We start from the raw sequence: 15,270 nt of genomic DNA on the forward strand, positions 1-15,270 counted from the left end.
ACCCTGGACACCCTTATGTCCTAGTCACATGACCAGTTTAGTGGGAAATATTTGCTCTTCATTAAACTCTGTTCCAAATTGTGTCAAAATTACAGACTTCAGGCTAAACATCAATGCCTGGGATCCCTAACCAGCCATAATCTTGAAATTTAGCAGATTTAAAATCCTGTCGTTTTTAGCTAATAAAAGATTTGTTATGACAACACATCGTAAAYGACGGTGCACCAAAGAAGTTAATGATTCACTTTTTTTTGTTTGCAGGTTAAACATGTCCGATTTTTGAGCAATCTGTCAACAGAAATGGAAAATAAAAGTCAAGTTTCGCTGAAGTCAGGCTCTTAACTTGACCTCTGGTTTATTCGTTTTCACTCGTCTAAGCTTTGGCATGTAAAACATGAACGGCCCTGCTCTGTAGCTTAAAGCGTGATATCTGAGAGCTGGGGGGGGGGGTGTCATAACAGTGAAACTGTGCTCATTAGCTGCTCAGCCAACCTTAGCTCCTGTATGAAAGTTGTCTCCACAACAACGCAGCAGTTTCTAGAAATCCCTCTCRGTGACGGCGCTCGCTCGGGCAGGTCCGCGAGTCCACGGGCTTCTGACAGAAGCTAACAAGTGAGTCACACATTCACCTCAGGAACGCACTTCTATTACCGCCGATGTGTGAACCCTCAAAAAACTCAAATATGCTAATGGAGCACTTGTGAGTTGCGTGTGGATACAGAAAGTGACACGTAGCTTCCAGCGGCCCCGTTTGTCAAAGAAATAACAGCCCAGTGGTCGTGCACACAGCATAATAGCAGAGAACATAACAAGCGCCCACTCCTTGCTCACTTACCCATACTGCCTCTGGATGAGTGCTGGGTGAATGGGCTGCACTCCGATGGATATGCCTGGGTAAGAAAAAAAAAGGAGGAGAGAAAGAGAGCTGGCTGTTAGACACACACACACACACACACACACATCTGCATTTACAGAGGAGGAGCAGAAAACAATGCACAGAGGGCACAGAGAGACAGAGGCAGAGGCTGTTTCCAACCTACCATGGAAAAAAAAAAACTATTCCAAACGTGCAGCAGTAAATATATGTATGCAGCTGAATGCAGTTTCAAATGTAAATGTGACTTCTGCATGAATTAAAGATGCACGTGAAAAACTAATGCAAAACTCCAGCACAACCAGAGGAGTTCTGCTCCGAACTTCTGATGCATTATGAAAATCAAAGCGGCTCATTTATGGCTGTGGTCGTTTCGTGGTTGCACGTCGTCCTCCCTCCAGCTCACCTGTCTGCATGCTGCGAGGCTTGGCCCCCAGGTAAGCCAGGTTGACGTTGGCCTTTCTGCCGTCGATGATGGGGTTGGGRTCCTTGCAGGCCCTCTCTGCAGCTCCTCGGTCCGTCATCGTCACCTGACGACAGAAACGTTTAAAACTTCTTTTAGATGACAACATATTGGGTGAGTTGTAGAGACAGATCAGTGCAAAGACACATGTCTGTTCATTTTATCGTGAAGCCCGCCTCCTACAGACCTTTCCTATTATCAGATTTCATTTTCCAAAAAACAAAAAAAAACAAAAAGGAAAAATAAATAAAATGTAAAACCTGCCCAGAGCAGCAGTAGCCAGTCAGACTGTCACTAAGCTGTGGGCAGAGCTGCTGAAATATGGATCTGGGCAACAAGGAGCTTATCCAATTAGGAACAAAATAAGGAGATTGGTATTAGTCCACCCCCACCCGTCTCCCTCCTGGCATTAGACGAGCCCTTCTGTTATGATTGCCAGGTCCTGCCAGCTCAGAGTCACCTCTGAAGATGGACCAAGTGGTGGATGTAGGCTGTGGCCTGCTCACATTCAGAGGACAGCTCGTTAAAAAAAAGAAAGTCTTCATCGTGGAGTGATGGGGGGACAAAGCCCAGTGCAGAGCCTGTGTTGTTACACAGTAAAGATCCAGGCTGTTTACACTGAAGAGCCTTGTGTGTGTGTGTGTGTATGAGTGAGGGGGGTTCCACTAATCCACCTCTGAAGTGTGTYAGAAAGAAAAAAAAGGTGTGCTCAGCTTCAGGCTCCTCCTCACAAAGCCACCTCTCTAAATGCAGCACAAGGAAAACAGAATTAGCCTGACATTATAATAATAAAATAAAACTAGAGCATAAAACTGCTGATCACTTCACTTTTCCAGCCCTAAACCTGGGAAGAAGCACCCACAGCGCCCGGAGCCTGTCGAACCAGAAACACCAGCCTCCACAGGCAGCCGTTCAGTACCTGCTCAACTCACGGAGCAGCTTTCCTGACTCCATGAGCTGATGTGTAAACAAAGAGCAATTGTCCAACTATTTTTTCTCCCCCCCTTAGAGGTAAACACACACACACATAACTGCTTTCCATCCCTTCTGTGGCCTGATAGCACACTGGAGAGGTCCAAACGTCTCGTAAATATTTGCATTTTTTCTGCTGCTTCTGTTCTTTGTGTCTCCATGCAAGGTTAGAAAAAAAGCCCGACTTGTTTTGCACTTACAAATTCTTCATAATAAGATCAATTAAAACAAATGAGGTTCATTTTGAAAACAGGAGGCAGAAAATTTGTTGATGTGATGTTAAATCATGTCCTGTGGTCCCTGACAATGGAGGGCAAGGTCAACGTCCACAATGCTCTAAATAACCATATAAAGCAAGCAGGGTTGTCCCCCCCCCCCACACACACACACACTTTTATTGCCATCAAACTGAGGACTTTGTATTGACTTCCATTCATTTTTGTAACTGTTTTAATGCCTAACCCAAACATTTTCCCTAAAATTAACCATTACTGGTCTATAGCTAACCCTAACCTGAACCAAAACTTAACCCTCACCATCCCTCTAACCAGTAAAGCACAGCAGAGCTGCAAATAAAGTGAGGATTTTGAAGAGGTCCTCACTTTCCAAAAATGACGTCACTTTGTTGATTATAAACCTAACATGGTCCTCACTCTGTGGGCAACACACACACACACACACACACACACACACACACACACNATTATAAACCTAACATGGTCCTCACTCTGTGGGCCACACACACACACACACACACACACACACACACACACACACACACACACACACACACACACACACACACGAGGAGGGGAGGTCTCTTTCCTGTAGGAAGAGGGGGTCTTAGGTGGGGGTTGGACATCAGACATATGTTGAATTATAATCTTCTTAGTTACACATCAACTKGTGAGATCCTTCATCCTCATTAGGCGAAAATACCAGCCAGTCAAGCCAATAAAAAAAATGATGCATTGCCATTATGTCAGCTTAGAGGAGGAAGAAGAACAGGGGGAACTACCTTTGACCTGAATGACTGCACATGACATCATGTCTAACACAGTTTAAACTCATCTTTTCACTGCTTGTATTAAAGCTGAAGGATAACAAACACATGTGAGGTGTTAATGAGTGGAGCTAGTGGGTCCAGACGGCCCGGGTGCTACTTACAAAGCCGTATCCCCGGGATTTCCCGGTCTGTCTGTCTGTTATCACCACCGCCTCGTCGATGTCCCCGAAAGCTTCGAAGTATTTTCTCAGCGAGGCGTCGTTCGTGTGGTAAGGCAGCCCGCCGACAAAGATCTTGGTAAAAGTGGTGTCCTTCTGAAGCGGCGTGGGAGGCATGACGTCCAGGGATCCGTTCATGTACTGATGAAGAAGCATTGGTCAGCCGGCGACGACACCGAGCCACGCGAATGACTTAAAAAACTAAACTAACGCTTAGCAGTTGGCCAGCATTGGAAMAGCGGAGCGCTACTCTCTCCCGGGTTTGGTGTAGTTTGGTTCAAGTTTCAACCACCTGTTGACACCTGTAACAACCAGGCAGCGAGGACACCTACGGCTGCGCAGCCGAGCCTGTTGCGTTTTTCAGCTGCTACGCGACGGCGTGCCGGGAGTTTTTATAGGACACGACTTAAGCTCCGCCCCAACACAACTATTGACCAATCAGCGTACAGACGCGACTTCAACGCAGAACAGCGGGCGCTCCCATTGGTCCATCCTCTGCCAGCACTTTACTGCACCTGCTTTTGTCTTTTTCACACAAAGAAAACGGTACTGTACTGAGGAAAACACGCTGTGCCACATGGTGACTACTGGGAAGTTACTCTCTCGGCTTTTGACGCGAATCCCCTCATAAATGTTACACTCAGCATTCCAAACTGCCTTACTTTACAGCTGTGGCAGCCACAGTCTGAAAGAACAGAAAGCAAAACGGAAAGATTTGTGCATTATTACAGAAACAAAATTAAAATTAAAAGTATAATTTTTAATAAGCTTCTCTTTTGGTTTTTCCACATAAAAAATGACTTTATAAGTGTGTTTGAAATAGTGTACAGCCTAATAGCAATACAACTAAACACTTAATTTAACAAGTTTATCTACTGAACTCTAAGTTTGAAGTGTTTCAAAGTTTGTGTACTGGATCTAACAATTGTCATCTATTATCCTTATGAGCAAAAAGGAAGAAGTATTATAAATAATAGCTTCAGTCTTGTTGACATTCATTTGCAGTCCAATTTCAGTCCAGTTAAAGGACGCAAACCCAGTTTGACAGCAGGTCATTCTCAGAGTCAGYAATAGTTTCTGTATCATATGGTCTCCTGACAGCTGTTTTGTTGAGTGTGAAGCCAAGATGTTCATGTAGAATATGCCTCATTACATACAATAATAACAAGGTATGGTGCAGGTGTGTCTCCCTGTAACCCCCTGTAGGACCATCAGCAGAAAACACTTTGGCACATGTCGTTATACTCTATACTTCTGTCCTGGACAATTGTTTTCTGATTACTATTGGCTTGAAGTATTTACATTATTTTCTCTATCTTATCTGAACATAAAAAATGTATMTTTTGATTGATTTCTTTTAATCTATAACTGCTCAAGTCTTTTGGTTGATGAAGGTAAAGTGTAAATTAGAAGTCAAACCCAGAAGCTGAATTTGAAAGCAGCCCCATAACATGAATGTAATCCCCATTTAAAGCTTAGTTCAAATTCCCAGGATCAAGGCCTTGTTTACATGGAGCCGGTTTTCAGTGAAACCGTATTTTTGTTGCCTTCCAGCCACTCGTTCTCTGACGCCAGAACTTTTAGGCCCCGTTTACACRAGACACGTCTTTAAAAATGGCCGCTGTGGTTGCCATGCCATGCAGGGTCACCAGATGGGGCATGATCTGTTGTTCTGTCACTTTAAAATGATTGTATTTTGATCCAAACTGTCATATACGTGCCGAGTGAGGCAAGACGAGGTCTGTGGTGTGTTTGGTGAAAATGTGCACAGAAAATGAGGGGCAAAAAGCAAACTTCCTGTTTATCTGGCAACCCTAAACCAGGCTTAGCTGGTTTATGTCCAAACTAGCGAATAAACTGTTCCTTTGGACCTGAGACGTTATTGGTTTTGCTTCTACATTATGCAAAGTGCAAGTAGCGCACAAAATACTGTTTTTGTACGGTTATTGTTGCTGGTTCAGAGGAAACTTTGTGCACTTTCACACCGGTGTAGCACTTCACACTTACGTGGGGGGTGTTGCCAAAGTTTCAGAGCTCTGCTGTGAAGTACCCCGGGTCAGGCTGACAGAGAGGTGACACTCTAATGACCTCAATAAAGACACATTCTGCACACCTTTTACTCCACAAACTGCAACACTTTTTCACATGCAGCCTTTGAAGCTGCCCCAACAACCCCTTTAATACCCTCTTGATCCTCTACAAGCCCCCCTTGAAACGGGGGACTGCCTGAATAAGAAGTCCCACAGCTTTGATCCCGTTTGCCTTGTTGAGCCCAGTGGACTCAGTTCCTGAATGAAAACACTGACGAGTGAAATGCTCCCCCTGCTGGTTGACTTTGATCAAAGCAGGCAGATAAGAGGAGTGACCGGAGCAAAGATGAGGCTGAAAGTTAAAATGTATCATTTAAATACCAGAAACCTATGAGATAAGCAGTTAAACAACCGAACTGTAAGTTAGTGATGTGTGTAGGTGGTATTTATGAATGTAGAATACAGTTTATTACTAAATAAATAGAATAGATTTAAGTTTGCACTTCTTTTGAATCTCAATAACTTTAATGGAGCTATGACACCAGACACAACTAGTCATAAAAAAATGAAAAATAACTTTGTAAAACTGTGAAGAAGGTGGAGAAAACGAGCCGAACACAATAAGAATGCATACATCAAGATGAACGAATAAAACCATGCCCCTTTATGATGACTTGTAAGACCGATAATCATGCAGCTGTCATCGACACCAGGTTGGATGGGCCCCTTTGATTGGTCCATGCGCAGCAGCGCCACAGCATTGGTCCGGGAATTTGTTGAAAGCAAGGGGGGTTTATGTCGAGCGCTTACACACACAGTAAAGCAGCAGGTCTTCTGCATTTCCTCACAAGAGACGCGATTGGCACGTTGAATCTAGAGACAGGAGGGAGCAGTCAGTACAAAATTCACAAGACTTTTATTTTTGTTTACACCTTAAACGCAGCTCCAACCAAAGAAATCACAAAAGCTTCAAATTTCTGAATCAATACTTTTTGCTAATAAATGTTCTTTGAGTAAAACAAATATATTTTTTTCCAATAAATATCAAATACATTAAAAAACACTTTTAAAATGCTTGGCCAAGTTTTACAATCTTCTATATCAATGTTTTTATGATGACAGCAGGCTTCAACTTGCTATCCCTATGCTACTGGCTGTGGAAGCACAAAGACGTTTTGCATAAAGCAGCATAAAAAAATTAAAATAATAAGAAAACATTCAACAAAACTCTGAATTTTGTAAAGTGCTATGTGACAAAGAACAGGGCAACAGTGAGCCCCCCGGTCAGAGAGTCACAGGAGCAATCAGGAAATGCAGCATCTCCATCCGGTGACCACGGTGTCCATGATAACAAGACGGCAGTCGCCYTTCTCTCACCATTTCTTGTTCCGAGGCTTCAGCTCCTCTGCAGCGTTCCTCAGAAAGATGTAGTTCTTCTTCTGGGGGTTGTAGTACTCGTGGCCCTGAGGGATGACACAAGCGAAACGATTATGCAAACAGGGGAGGTAAACAACCTTTGTTGTGATTTCTAACGCCACCTACCTTTGACCAGTCGTAACTGGAGGCGTAGGCAAAGATGTTGCCGTTGTGGTTGAAGCAGCAAGCGGTGATGGGCTGGTCGAGCTGCTCCGACGTCTTCAACTTGGTGCGAGCGTCTTTGTCCCAGAAGCTGAAGCGTCCGTCTGAGCCCACAGTGGCCAGGGTGCCATGGACCGGATGGAAGGAGATGGCATTCACCTGAACGCAGCAAATGAAATTAGACTAATTAGTAAATCAGCATAAAATATATTGTAAGAGTTTGGAAACTGGAAAATTTCGTCAAACCATATCTGGCATGCTGACTGTATACACTGAATACTGCACTAAACCATTAAAGGACATGTCTTACTTTTAAATCCTTCTTTTTCTCATTTAAATCATTCAGCTGGAGTCTTTTTAAAGTGAATCTGCAATGTATTGGTTTGAATTCCTCCTTATTGTAACTCCACAAACCCCTCTTTCATGAGGTGTGTCTCAGATCAGCTCGTTTTAAAGCTGTCTCTTTGAATCCAAATGAGTACACAACAAAACGTATTCCACAGCAGGGCTGGGCATCGTGGCCAATTCTCTACATCGATTCAATTTCGATTCATAAGGTTCTGAATCGATTAAACACGCTTCAATTCAATTCAACTAGATTCAGTTTTCTCTTAAAAAATGAACAGTTCAACTGTGTTGCAAAACATACTCCCTTTATTTTTTTCTTCACCATAAACAACAGGTTTTAAGAGCAAACTTGTACTTTAAACAGTTTAATCTTGAAACAAAACTGTCTCATGTTTCAAAGGTTTTAAATTAAAAGGGTGACAGTGTTGTTAGAGGCATTCATTTTTAAGAAAATAATATATTTTTTGATAAATAAGAAGTGATGGAATAAGGTTGCAGGAAAAGCGGTGGGCTGAAGGCTCCTGCATACTCCCTCCAAACTGCTGAAACGGGTTCGGATTGTCGCAGTTTCAGGAAGAAAATTGCGTTGTTCTGTTCGCATTGTTGACATTTCGGCAGCTTCTCAACACAACCTGCTGGTCGAACGTTTTACCCCACCACATAAGAACTTGTGTGATTGATCAGAAGTTCGTCAGAGTGTTTGTGCTGAAAGCGCTCAGACGCTGCGTTTTGTTAACTGCTTGCTTCAAACACAAAAAGCAACTCGCTTCTAGGGCTGTGTATTGGCAAGAATTTGGCGATACGATACATATCATAACAGAGGGGTCACGATACGATATATCCCGATATATTGCGATACTGTAAGCAAGGCAATATATTGCGATTTTTTTTGTCCAAAAATTCTATTAAATAAAAACCTCTTACTGAAAAAAAAACAAACAGAAAAGCTAATGTTTACTTACAATGCTAATGCTCTCTTACTCTCTGGCGCTCAAGAGGTAGAGGAGCCAAATGTCTGACTCACTGCTGCCAACTAGTGGTCAGAGGCTGAACTACAACATAAAAATGAACGGCTGGCAGGAAAGTTGACATTTTAAACCTTAATTAAAAATCAATAAAGGGCTTTAGAATATCGATACAGTATCGGGAAATGAAATATCGCGATATTTCAGTGTATCGATATTTTCTTACACCCCTACTCGCTTCACGAGCCGACTGTTGTAGCAGGAAGCAGCGATTTGTAGAGATAGTCAAATGGCCAAAAGCACGTGGATGGAGATAAAACAAGCATTTTTCACGGTGGAATCTAACTGATAAAAACTTTGGAGCTTTAACCGTGACAGATTTGTGGGTAAATAATGTCGGGTGACGATTCTTTTTTTTTTCCGCACTGTGGACTTTCAACGAGAAGAACCCCCCTGTAGTGACATATGCTGCAGCAGGAGGGGTTTCCCCAGGAGCTCGATACGGGGGTCTCAGGGACTATGAAAGGTGTGTGCAAAAACAAACGCCGAAAAACCACGTGACTGCGCATCGACTGTTCGGCTTCGGATAGAGTATGCAGAGGCCTTAATATAAATATACTTCTGCCCACTCCTTTTGAGTGTAAGAAAACTGTATATTTGTAAWGTTTCTGTTAACCCTCTGCTATGTCCAATAAAAATTATTAGGACAAAAAAGAAAAAAAAAATTACACTACATTTCATCACTGCGAATTTCATCAAGATGTTTCTTAAAGTTTAAAAATAATAACATTTTTAATAAAACTAAAGGATTTAGTTAGAACATTGTCTTTCACACACGACCGGAGAACTGTTTCAATCAGATGTTTACCTACTGTTGTTTGGTTCGAGCACCTGAACGAGCCGCTCCAAGCTTATTTTTGTTTTAAACTACCGTGTACGAGCACAAATCTTTACAAACAAAAGTTGCCATGGTCTCTGTTATCTTTAAGTTCTGTGGAGAGTCGGCTGGTAATGTTAGTGATTCCTTAGTTTCTTTTGTTTTGATCCAGACAACTTGTTGTCAGAAGCTAATGTTAGCACTGGTCGTCAACTGGATGTAAACATACGGCAAGCCAGGAGTGACACAAAACACAGAAACGCACATCAGCTTCATCATGCACAAGACGCCATGGGGGGAAAAAAAATTTAAAAATCAATCTCATGCCCTATGAATTGATTTTCCCAAATTTAAACAAAATCAAACCAAGATCAAWTAAATAGTTTTTTTTACCCAGCCCTATTTTAACAGTGTGAGATTTCTCCCTTAAGTTTATTATTAAGACAGCAGATTTCAGCTGTTAAAACAAACCCCTCATCTAGTCACGTTTTTAAAAAGACACCTTTCCTTGAACTGATAATAAATTAGCTCTAGCAAAATGTGTCATTTTTGACAAAGACATTTTGCATTAAAACAACCAAAACTTCCGAAAAACAGGAATTTTTGTGAAAACTTGGGACTTACAGCATAAATATCCTGTGGAGTGGTTGTGTTGGTTCCGTTGGACCTGTGGCACTTGAAGGTGAAGTTATCTTTGGCTCTGGAGAGGTGCAGAGAAAACATTCATGTCAAAAAAACAAAGAAACAAAACAAAAAATAAAAAACATTTCATTTCCAAGCATTAAAAAATGAAGTGAGCAGTGTGCCGCTTCACTCACGGGTTTGGAGGGTTGATGTAATGAATCGCCACTCGGCCCTCAATGCTTCCAAGTGCAAAACCTGTGGGCTTGTTCTGCTTGTCCTTGAATATGGCGACACAACGGTGCTGCAAGATAAGAGAGGAATGAGCTTCAGTAAAATAAATAAATAAATAAATAAAGTCTGGTTGAAAAAAAACAAACAAAAATAAAACAGCTTAAAAGAAAAGCAAATATTTATAGAGGAACACACACCTGATGTTTGAGAGGAGAGTCTATTCGGCGAAACTCAGAGGGCTGGTTCTCTAGCTGATACACTATAAGGCCTCTCTCAGCTGTGGCTACCACCGCCATGGGGTACACCTGCAAATAAAACAATAAAAATCAGTCGTAATCTGTTATTTAATCATTAAACATTACAATGACCCTTGCAATTTTATAAGCTACTTACAACGTCTGCACAGTAGCATCTCTCAGGCATCTGCAGGGACATCATGGGGTTGGGAGAGCGGGTGTCCCAAAACTAAAAGCACAAAACCTGTTTCTAAATGCTACAGCCGCTGACGCCAAAACATCACGCTCATATCATACATCATACAAACCTTCAGTGTTTTATCCCAGCTGCCCGTCATGACACAGCTGTAGTTGGGGGCTTTTATCCAGTGGATCGATTTAATTGGACCATCATGCTATAAAGAAAAAGAACAAGAAACGTTATTTTTCTTCTTCATCGATGAGAACACTGTTAATTATATGAAGTCTTGTCCAACCTGYGCAATCTGCATCGCTTGGTTGCTGTTCAGATCCCACATCTTGGCTGTTTTGTCACAAGACGCAGTGAAGACTTTGCTCCCATCCTGGATGGGTTAAATAAATAAATAAATAAATAAATAAATAAAATAGGTTCTCCTGAAGTTGACAGCCGACCTTCTTTTATTTTGTTTAACACTTACATCACTCCAGCACACATCCAGCACTGGACCTGTGTGCATCTGTTGGGCTTTGGGGACAGTCTGTCCGTTGTCCTGCACCTCCCAACATCGAACCTGAAACCATGTGATGAAAGAGACGACAGCAGACTAAACTACTGCTCGCATAACGCAGCGCTACATGTACAGTTAGGTCCATGTATATTTGGACACAGACACAAATTTAGTCTTTTAAGCTGTTWACTGAAACATATTCAAGTTACAGTTATATAAYGTACAYGGACATAAARTCCAGACATTCAGCTTTCATTTGAGGGTATCCACATTAAAATAGGATGAAGTGTTTAGGAGTTTCAGCTCCTTAACATGTGCCACCCTGTTTTTAAAGAGACCTAAAGTAATTGGACAATTGAATATTTCATGAACAGGTGTGGGCAATCCCTTCGTTAATGCCATTCTCAATTAAGCAGATGAAAGGTCTGGAGTTGATTTGAGGTGTTCTGCTTGCATTTGGAAGGTTTTGCTGTAAAGTAAACATGCGGTCAAAGGAGCTCTCCATGCAGGTGAAACAAGCCATCCATAAGCTGCAAAAACAGAGAAAACACATCCGAGAAATTCCTACAACATTGGGCGAGGCAAAATCTACAGTTTGGTTCATCCTGAGAAAGAAATAAAAGCATGGGTGAACTCATCAATGCAAGAAGATCTGGGCGCTCACGGAAGACAACAGTGGTGGATGATTACAGAATAATCTCCATGGTGAAGAGAAAGCCCTTCACAACAGCCAATCAAGTGAACAACACTCTCCAGGAGGTAGGCGTTTTAATATCCAAATCCACCATGAAGAGAAGACTGCATGAAAGTAAATACAGAGGGTTCACTGCACGCTGCAAGACACTCATAAGACTCAAGAATAAAAAGGCTAGACTGGACTTTGATATAAAACATCTAAACAGCCAACAGAGTTCTGAAGGACATTCTTTGGACAGATGAAACCAAGATCAACCTCTGAAGTTGTGGTACAGCTCATGATCCAAAGCAACACATCATCTGTAAAACACAGCAGAGCAGTGTAATGGCTTGGACATGGCTGCCAGTGGCACTGGGTCACTAGTGTTTACTGATGATGTGACACAGGACAGAAGCAGCCGGATCAATTCTGAGGTATTCAGAGTCATACTGTGTGTCAGATCAAGCCCACTGATACGTCATTGTTTCATACTACAGATGGACAATGACCCAAAACATAAAGCCAAAGCAACTCAGGAGTTTATTAAAGCAAAGAAGTGGAATATTCTTGAATGGCCAAGTCAGTCACCTGATCTCAACCTAATTGAGCATTTCACTTGTTAAAGACTAAACTTCAGACAGAAAGGCTCACAAACAAACAGCAAATTAAAACCTCCACAGTGTAGGCCTGGCAGAGCATTAAAAGGAGGAAACACAGCGTCTGGTGATGTCCATGAGTTCAAGACTTCAGGCAGTCACTGACAACAAAGGCTTTTCAACCAAGTACTAGAAATGAACATTTTATTTACAATTATTTAATCTGTCCAATTACTTTTGAGACTCTGAAATGAAGGGATTGTGTTTAAAAGATGCTTTATTTTCTCATGTTTTTATGCAATCATTTTGTTCAACCCACTGAATTAAAGCTGAAAGTCTGAACTTCAACTGCATCTGAATTGTTTTGTTTAAAATTAATTGTGGTAATGTCTAGAACCAAAATTAGAAAAATGTCTCTGTCCAAATATGGACCTAACTGTATGTAAAAACAGCAATGGTCTTGTTTATGGCAACAAAATAATGCCAGCTAAATTCTGTAAGTATGACAAAATCATAACAAAAACAAGCTGCTGCCCAAAAGTAGCCTTTATGCAATCACTTCCACAAGTGACCGCCTGGACAAAAACTAGTTTAAACGGGAAAAGATGTTTTCTTCCTGAAATAGAGCAAAACGTTCTTGTCATTTTCTAAGCATCACAACAACAAAGCTGAACCTATTTCAGTTACAATATTTGTTCGGGTTTGTGCACTACTACCAACAAAATAAAGAAATGTCTTCTGTTTTGTTGATACACCAAGTCTAAAGCTAATATTACGATTATAAAAACGACTCACATCGTTAGCCCAGGATCCTGCAATAAGGAAGTTTCCAGGCATGGTTGGAGGACTGAAGGCCAGACAGCTAATACTGTCATCTGGTGGTGATGTCACTTCCACATCCTGTAAGGTCGCAACACGTGAAAAAGGTGAGGGTAAAGAAAGCAGTAATTCAATATATTTCACCAGTCTGTGTTGTCTGCTGGTTTACCTTCATGGGGTTATGGCTGTCTGTCGTCGTGCTTCCAAAAACTCCAGTCCCTCCGGTTCCAAAACTTGAGTTTGCTCCAAACAAACTCATTCTGCATTAAGGTCACTCCTAATGTGCGCCTAGAGGAGGAAATCAAAAGGACTAAAATGAGATTATTAATTATTTATTAGTTGGGAAGGCTCTTCAAAGCAGATGTGCTTAATTCAGTTCTCCCAAGTCAAAACAAACATTTCCAGAATGTTTAAAATCCTGTATTAAAATCAATATATCAGATCTCAAACCTTTTTCTCCCTAAAAGATTATATTTACGTAACTTTCTGCATCTGTAAAATCATTCCTTTTGGGAGCAATTCTATTATTTTAACTCATGGTTTGGACAAGGTTGGGATCCAGGGTATCGTCCTTCAATTGTCCACTAAAGTTATAAGATTGTTCTTTGGAAGACGTCTCCTCTGCAGCCTCTGGAGTTCCTCTTGAATATTTATCTTTGAGACAATTTTAGTCGCACTGAACATGAGTCCCTAACTTTTTGTAAATACAACATTTAATTTAGTCATTCTACAAATACTACACAATTCTATACCGCCATGAGAAGAGGTGAAATGATGGATGACCACTGTCTAAATGTAAACAGTTAAATAACTTTAATCCCATGGTTAATCTTGGTCTTTCAAAGACCTTTATAAAATTAACATGTCATTTGTAACCATTTTTTTGCCAATGCCAAAAAATCAAAGTGATCATTTTGCCAGTATTTTTTAAATCAACTCTGACATGGAGTGATTTATTTGCAATGGCAGGTCTCTCTTGTTCAGTCTGCAGCCAAACTCCTGACATGTACCTGCACAACCTGTTAGTGTATTTTCACTGGCTAAATGGGAGTTAATGTGGTCTGATGTTTGATTAAGCATGATAGCACTGCAAACTAAACCCAACAATAACGTGACATAATTTGGGAACATAAAATACAAAAAATAGCCCAAAACGCTGTTTGTTTCATAGTTAGCTGCTAAATAAATTAGTATCGAAAGTCACGAGCATGTTCAGCTTAGCTAACGGCTAATGTTAATGCTAACTGCTGCGGTCTGACACTTTGCACTAATGTTAAACACACTGTTATAGTATATATTTACCATTATGCGATAGTGAACAAAATTGGAACGTCCAARTAAAAACCTGTTTTTTTATGAGCGTCTTAAAACAAACAAGCGTAAAAGTGATTTGAGATACCTCGTTAGCTCAACTGAGTCGGATTTTGATTTTTTTTTTCCCATCTCCTTGCATTTTAACATAAAAATCTCGAGCTGCCGACCTCCAAACTGCATAAACACACGTACCTTATGTATTTTTCACTCGGGCTGAAGGTTTCTGACTTTGAAATTAAACAATAATTTTGAGGAGGAAAGGAGCCACTTCTTCTTCGAAATGTGTTCGGTGTAGCTTTCTTCTTCTGGTGATCTTGGATTTGTTGTCGGACTCGAACTCTCTTGATGTTGCGGTGCTGCCACCTGCTGGAGCAGAACAGAAGGACATGCAGATCAAATTTTCCCCATTTTCATTTGTACCAGTATAAAAACTTTAGAAAATGAGGTACCACAACCAATTTCCCCTAATGTTAAAGGAGCTTTATTTATTCATTTATTTCTCTCTTCCATCTTGATAAAACAGCATAAATCCCAAAACACAAATAAAGTACCACGAAGTGATACTTGAGTAAAAGTACAAGTATCTTACAAAAAATTACTTTGGTAAGATTTAAACTCTCCTTTAGGAATATTACTGGAGTACAAGTCTTAAAGTATCTGATATTTTTGTATTTAAGTATTACAAGTAAAAGTATTTACTTAACATTTATTTGAGATGATGTATATATGTGTGTGTGTGTGTGTGTGTGTGTGT

The 15,270-nt window shown here is 41.0% G+C and overlaps 2 protein-coding genes across 4 annotated transcripts in view; both read right to left on the bottom strand.

Annotated features, from left to right (window-relative positions):
* rbm38 (RNA binding motif protein 38) overlaps window positions 1-3,900 on the bottom strand; it is a 9,177-nt gene extending 5,277 nt beyond the window's left edge. The window contains exons 1-3 of the mRNA XM_014019318.1: window positions 3,477-3,900; window positions 1,281-1,404; window positions 836-890 (exon numbers count right to left, since the gene is read on the bottom strand). Coding sequence (XP_013874772.1) covers window positions 836-890; window positions 1,281-1,404; window positions 3,477-3,689 — 392 coding nt within the window. The 5' untranslated portion in view covers window positions 3,690-3,900. The remainder of the gene's footprint in view (window positions 1-835; window positions 891-1,280; window positions 1,405-3,476) is intronic.
* Window positions 3,901-6,053: 2,153 nt separating this feature from the next.
* On the bottom strand, window positions 6,054-14,829 carry rae1 (ribonucleic acid export 1). 3 transcript variants are annotated; one of them, XM_014019322.1, is made up of 13 exons: window positions 14,709-14,816; window positions 13,372-13,490; window positions 13,179-13,283; window positions 11,082-11,174; window positions 10,899-10,985; window positions 10,731-10,817; window positions 10,580-10,651; window positions 10,384-10,491; window positions 10,150-10,256; window positions 9,956-10,031; window positions 7,106-7,300; window positions 6,941-7,026; window positions 6,054-6,436 (listed from the first exon to the last, which is right to left on the bottom strand). In XM_014019322.1, coding segments are annotated over exons 2-13 (1,107 nt in total). In that variant the 5' UTR covers window positions 13,462-13,490; window positions 14,709-14,816; the 3' UTR covers window positions 6,054-6,435. The 3 variants fall into 3 exon arrangements, with proteins under 3 accessions (XP_013874776.1, XP_013874774.1, XP_013874775.1); XM_014019320.1 differs by lacking the exon at window positions 6,054-6,436 and having other exon boundaries at window positions 6,937-7,026; window positions 14,709-14,829; XM_014019321.1 differs by lacking the exons at window positions 6,054-6,436; window positions 14,709-14,816 and adding an exon at window positions 14,602-14,675 and having other exon boundaries at window positions 6,937-7,026.
* Between the last annotated feature and the right edge of the window lie 441 nt (window positions 14,830-15,270).

The sequence above is a fragment of the Austrofundulus limnaeus genome, unplaced genomic scaffold (genome assembly GCF_001266775.1).
Source record: "Austrofundulus limnaeus strain Quisiro unplaced genomic scaffold, Austrofundulus_limnaeus-1.0 Scaffold216, whole genome shotgun sequence".
NCBI classification, from domain to species: domain Eukaryota; kingdom Metazoa; phylum Chordata; class Actinopteri; order Cyprinodontiformes; family Rivulidae; genus Austrofundulus; species Austrofundulus limnaeus.